Source organism: Pundamilia nyererei, unplaced genomic scaffold (assembly GCF_000239375.1).
Source record: "Pundamilia nyererei isolate P.nyererei 1_Seehausen unplaced genomic scaffold, PunNye1.0 scaffold00066, whole genome shotgun sequence".
Classification (NCBI taxonomy): Eukaryota; Metazoa; Chordata; class Actinopteri; order Cichliformes; family Cichlidae; genus Pundamilia; species Pundamilia nyererei.
This window is the reverse complement of record NW_005187467.1, coordinates 1,071,017-1,077,262: the sequence shown is the minus strand read 5'-3', so window position 1 is coordinate 1,077,262 and position 6,246 is coordinate 1,071,017. Positions and strand designations below refer to the sequence as shown.

The window sequence follows — 6,246 nt, the reverse complement described above, 5'->3', positions numbered from 1 at the left end:
TATATATATATATATATATATACAATTATTACAACATTAGTCAAATACGTGTTGTATAAATTGAACAGCTCTTCCTCAGAGTCCACATATGGAAGATTCAACTTCAACGTCATTATGACCCAAACTATTTGTGGTATCACAGTTTTCAGGCAACAACAATTTGCAACAAATTTGCAACAATTGGACTCTATTCATTTCAGTTACCTTCAAGACAAAAATTAGTGTTAATGTATGGATGAATGATGCATTCAAGTCCCTTGAAAAGTTTGGCTGAAGAAGAATGAAGGCAAACAAATTTAAAAACTTGTCATTGTCAAGCAACAATATCTGCCCCAAATATTTGGAAAAGGGTATTCTGAGTTAAAGCTCTGTCCTCCTGGAGTCCTCAACTAAATGGAGCTGGTCTCACAAACTGAATTTGTGATTTTTAGGATGTTATTCAGGTTGCAAAACAATGTCTTGACTCAATATTACTACCCCCATATTTTGGCTCAAGACAATGTGTTTACTGGTTTATGCTTTACAGATGCTATAATTCATACATTTTGGCTGTTTTTGTATTTTTCTCTATTGGCATATGTGTTTTGTGTAATTTAGATGTTTTTATTTGTGTGTGTGTGTGTGTGTGTGTGTGTGTGTGTGTGTGTGTGCGTGCACTACTACTCTGTTGATGGTATTGCTGTCTATTGTAGCCTGTACACACATGCAAAAGACAATTTAATCTAAAGTCATATCATGCTGTTAAATAAAGGTTAAAGAAAATGAAAAATATGCACATGCATAACAGTAGGTGTCTTATTTTTAGATTTTTATGCAATCATGAAATACGTTTGTTTACACTGTGATAAATCTCCTGGCATTGTCATTCAACTAAATCACACAAGAATGAAACAAAGACTGCATTTCCTGTATCCAATTTTCAGCTGAATTGCATAGATATATTCAGTGAATACTGCAGTCATCAGTGTAGGAGAATTGATGACATTCTTTGTATTTCCTTCTTTCTATATCACTATATGTGTAGTGCAAAAAATACCAAGTTAAAAATAATATAGCAAAAATATACAGCATTTAAATACTTGAGTTTGTTGTACATAACAGTATATGTGAACATATGTTCACCTATATTCCAGAAGGAGAAACAACCTTGCATTCTTTTTTTTCTGAAAGGAAGCTAGTTTACAAAGCTGGAAGACAACAGAAGTCATTGTAGTAGTACTGAGATGAGACACCCATAATGAGCAAGCAGAGCAAATTCTGTCAACTGTACACATCTAAGGAACCAGGAAACCAAATCCTGAGATCAAAAATCAATGGACAGAATTGGCTCAACTGAACCAAATTAACTACACAAGCCGCTAAGTCCCTGTCCATAAACTTGATAAACTGTTGAAGTCTTGACAAACAGAAAAAGAATTACTGAAAACTCTTCTCTTTTCCACAGTAACTTCCTGTCAGCTAATTTTAAAAAGTCCAAGTCACAGTTACTTAATAGTGGAATTTCTGTTAGTATTGATATCTTCTTACCACCTTCATACATACACCAACACCTTGTAGTATTGCTTTCATTGGGAATTGGTGCCAAATGTACAACTATTACTGTAAGATTCGGTTAATTGTTAAGTCCCATAGTAGACCTTAGTGAACCAGAGTCTGTTGACTCTCCAACCAGTTTTCCTATTTCTCTATTCATGTTTGAAAAATCAGAATCTTCTATAGCAACCGTGGCCTGTTCTGTTATCGCACATAAAGCAAAGAGACACCCACATAGAGACACACAAGCCATTTATGAGAAATTTCTTAAGTGCTCATGTTGGGCTGAAAAGCTTTCAATAGTCACTGCACTTTGCAGTGATTCTTCTTGTGAATTTAAAATACTTTTTTTTTTTTTTTAAAAAGGGAGAATAAACTCTTACATTTCTTCATGCCTTTAGGGCACATTAAAAAGCTATACAGAAAATAGAAAACAGGAACTCACTATAATTATCCTCCTTCACACTTTGTGATGGACAGTGGTCAGCACTGTCAGTGATGGTCAGCTGTCAAATGCTACCAAACATGAGTGTTCCACAGTTTGTTAAACAACTCCTTTTATATTTATGCTTCTATTTGTGTATCATAAAGCTCTACTGAGACCATTGCTTTCAAAGGTTTTAAATGGGACTCAAAAGTATTGTAAAAGCATTGCATTTAAAAGTTGAAAGTTGGACACTTTGTGACGAAAAACAGCTTGATTAAAAACTAACTCAAAATTGTCAGTCATCAGCTTTACCATCTCCTTCACACATTCCCACGCGCTCCATGCATTGCTTTTACAAAATCCCTGGGGAAGCAATGATTACAGTTTACAGACAGCAGTTCAAAATGCTTATGATTAGACTACATCAAACCTTATGGTGCTTTTGAAATACAAGCTCAGGCCTGTCAGCTGACGGAGTTCAAGCTCAAATTACCACTGGAGGCTTGTTAGGCAGCTTCCCTGCTAATACCAGTAGCAGAGGTTTGGGAGCCCACACTTTGGCTTTCTTGAACAGTATACAGTAGTTGCTGGGATATTAACATTTTCAAATTGTGGTAAATGTCTGGTTTGCTGTAATGTTTATGCAGCACTGTGAATAATTGGCATTCTGTGGTACAAACTGTACTGTCTACAAAAAACCATGTGTAATAGATTTATGTCAATATATAAAATAAAATATATTCACAATCTAATGAATGCAAAACAGTGGGTCACAATCAAAGGTATAAAATATATTTCCTATGTGACAGTCCCAAGAAACGAATTTTAATGTTAAATTTTTTTATTGAATAATAATTCAAGCGTTTTTTTCCCCCCACAGAATTATGTTTAGTGCTCCTATGCAAATACTTAAATTGCCAAGTACCCTGTGAAAAATCATTAACTAAGAAATATAATCAGTCCAAGACAGTGGAGTGGGAGTCTGTCTGACCACAAGATTAAAGGCTCTCTGGAGAGGGAGCTGAGTGATATCAAGGACCATCACAAAGGCAACTTGTCCAGCCAGCCCGTTGGTGGGAAAATGAAAGGAAGTGGGTTGGAGCTAGACATTTTTGAATTTGTCACCAAATTGACCATTAATATATCTGAGTGGCCCACCCTAAATTCTGTCTGTGGCAAATGTGGGCTAACAACACACAATACTGAATCAGGAATAGTTGCCTGAACAACAATGGTTGTTTTATACAGGATGAGCTATTTTCATTCGAACCATAAAATGAGAAAAGTGAAAAGAAAGATTTGTGGTTTTTTTTCTTTGTTGCTTCATGTCACTTGTATACAAGTTAAATATTTTTTTTAGCAGCTAAAAATAAATTATATCTCACTTTGTTCCTTTGTAAGGTTGTAATGTACAATACTGCTCTACAGCAGCATACCTAACTTTAAAAAATATGCCCACAATTTATTCAGAAGCAAACAGCCTCAAGAGACAATGTTTAAAACTCAAGAAACAGTTGTTTCCATTTATTATTATGGTTTAACAGGCAGAGCAGTGAGGTCAGTGCAGCTTCTCTGACTTCCATAAATGAAGCTCAGAGAAAGGCCCAGAGTGCACAAACCCTTCTCTGGTGGGTTGAAAGAACTGTTAAAAGGGCAGAATCCATTAGACCGGCAAATCCATGTTCTAGACTGACTGAGGGACTCGCTTGATCCGTAACTTGAAATTTTGCGCTCACTGCTAAACACACTAGTGAAGATGTAGCATGGGAAGATAATGGATAGCAGACAGATAAAGCAGAGCACTGGTATGTTGAAACGAATTACTACTAAGCCAGTTAAGCCTGCCTGATACTTTAAAGGTAATTGGATATACATTCATGTTACGTAAATTTACTTTTATTCTTTCTTTATTAATTAGGTAGAAAGGTATGTATAAAATAAAACTTGGTAATGAGTAATTACTTTGTACAGCAGCCACAGAAGGTGTGCAAAGGTGTTCCCAATTTTATCTCCTTTAGAAACCAAGAAGGACCTGGCACATAAATTCTTGGATTTAAATACAAAACGTGTCTTTTTAAAGATGTGAAAGTGAAAAAAATATCCCCGATATTTGACACCGATAAATGAATGAATAAATAAATTCTCCTACATGTGGCACATTTATCCCCGGCAAGTTATCATTTTAGACATTACTGTATCATTTTCTTTTTGTAATATTAATACTTTAAATTATTCTGTACATCTTTTCTAAATAGTCTCTGAACACTAGCTCTTGAATTTCTTACCTGAAAGGCCACTGATGACAGACAGGAGGAGGAATGGTTTCCATGGTGACCCCATACTTGTTGAAGAGGTCCCTTCTGCAAGAATGTTAGCAGGTCTGCTTCTTCATTAAAGCTGCGCCTACAAACATTAGGAAACAAATCAGTTGGTGGGAGGATGTACCTCTGTTTATCACATACAACCAGAAGCACCCTGTAGAACACAACAGCTGTCAATCAAAAATCCCTGTGAAAATCTCACTGAATAGAGCGTGCATTTATTTTCTTATCACATGATCACAGGGATGTTTCACACCACACAATCTGGACTTCAGGGGGGTTACACATGACAAGATTGCTCCCACTCCATAATTTCATGCAAAATTTATACAGTGGGCAAGACTACTATCCCATCCTGGGCTCTTCACACCCTCTCTAATTGCATGCAGTCTATCACGGCTATTAAATTCCCATTATACCACAGAACTGCTGTACATCTTGTACTGAGAAAAATCCAACATGCATCATGTAATCAGATAGTGACTGACACCAACTTGGCTACTGAAGTGACAAATGCATGCTGCAGTTACACAGTGTGAATAGTTTGTGAATAGCAACAAAATCCTTGAAATTTCACGATAAAGAATGTTTTGCAGCTACAATATATAAAGGACTCTTTGAAAGCACTACGTTCGCCTTTTGCTTAACTGTTTTGCTTAACGCTTAAAAGGAGTGCGTTTTATAAGTCTGTAATTATTTTCAGCTGTATTTAGAGAAAAGAGGCTTTTTTGTTAACTAAACAAACCTTATAAACCAATTCTTATACACAAAATTCAACGACCAGCTAAACCTATTTTAATCTTCAAACTAAAATACACAATAATATGTGAATAGTAATAATTGGGTCATCTGCAGGTGATTTAAAACACTAGATTCTCCACAAACAGGTGACGCAACACAGCAGAGAGCTGACCATCATCCAGCGCTTTGCCCCAGCTGCGTTGTGAACAGCTCCCTGCACCAACTTTTCATGGCACTATGATATCATCACATCTAGCCAGGATTATGACTTACAGGCATTGAGTCATAATTCCACAGATGGTAGCTTCGCACCATTGGCTTCTCATCCAAGCACATCCACTTAACGTCTGAACCAGCGGTTCCTCTCGTACTGAGCGTTTTACTACTCCAAAACACATCATCAGTAGAGTAAATCTGACCTACCTTAAGATGGTAAAAGCCCAAGCTCACCTTTCTCTTTTCAGTGGGTGAATATTCAAAAAATGGATTGATAATGCAGAGCAAACTGGGGCTTTACTGCATTATCGGATGTGACACAATAATCGTTTAATCTCAGTTATCTTGTTTTTATAATTGTTGGAAGCCAAAGTGGTAATGTAGACTTGTTCAAACTTAATGATTGCTTTGCTTGATCTATTAAAAGATCATTCCCAGTGCATTTTTTAACAAATAAACTTTCTTGGTTCAGCAAACCAGTAAACGTAAAAAAATAAAATAAAAATAAAAATACTGGAGTATGTTTCATTCCTGCACAAAAGTCCTTTTTTCCATTCAGTACCATCAGTTATAAGTTAAGCATAAAACATGATCACAATAGCAAACACTAATAAAATATCCACTGCACCTCAACTTACGGATGAGTCTACAGTGCTAACAGGATATATATTGCATAATATACAGTTTTTGTGGGCCTGTGCTTTGAAAAGAATAAGGTTTGCTGACCTTGTTATTCATGCTCATTGTCAATAATCTCTATATTAAAAAGTGGTATTTCTCCAGTTATCTGACAGGAGTGCATTCTTTTAAAATCTCTTTTTTTTATTTTGCTCTCTTCCACTTTTATCCCAGTGACAGTGTCTCTTATCTTTATTTAAGTCTGTGTCATTTAGATCATTAACACAGCTGCACAGACAGCTCTGAGGGTTGAGGGAAGCATGTCCAGATCCAGTAGGAGTTATGTCACATTCATTATTTATCCGTCCTTGTCTTTGCTTCACCTCATTC

At 36.1% G+C, this 6,246-nt stretch overlaps 1 protein-coding gene across 4 annotated transcripts in view; it reads right to left on the bottom strand.

Moving 5' to 3' along the window:
• Positions 1–6,246, bottom strand: part of cntn5 (contactin 5) — a 115,799-nt gene that overhangs the window by 77,035 nt on the left and 32,518 nt on the right. For all 4 annotated transcript variants that reach the window (XM_005735931.1, XM_005735932.1, XM_005735933.1 and 1 more), the window contains exon 2: positions 4,246–4,363. In XM_005735931.1, the coding sequence (XP_005735988.1) occupies positions 4,246–4,300 (55 nt within the window). In that variant the 5' untranslated portion in view covers positions 4,301–4,363. The remainder of the gene's footprint in view (positions 1–4,245; positions 4,364–6,246) is intronic.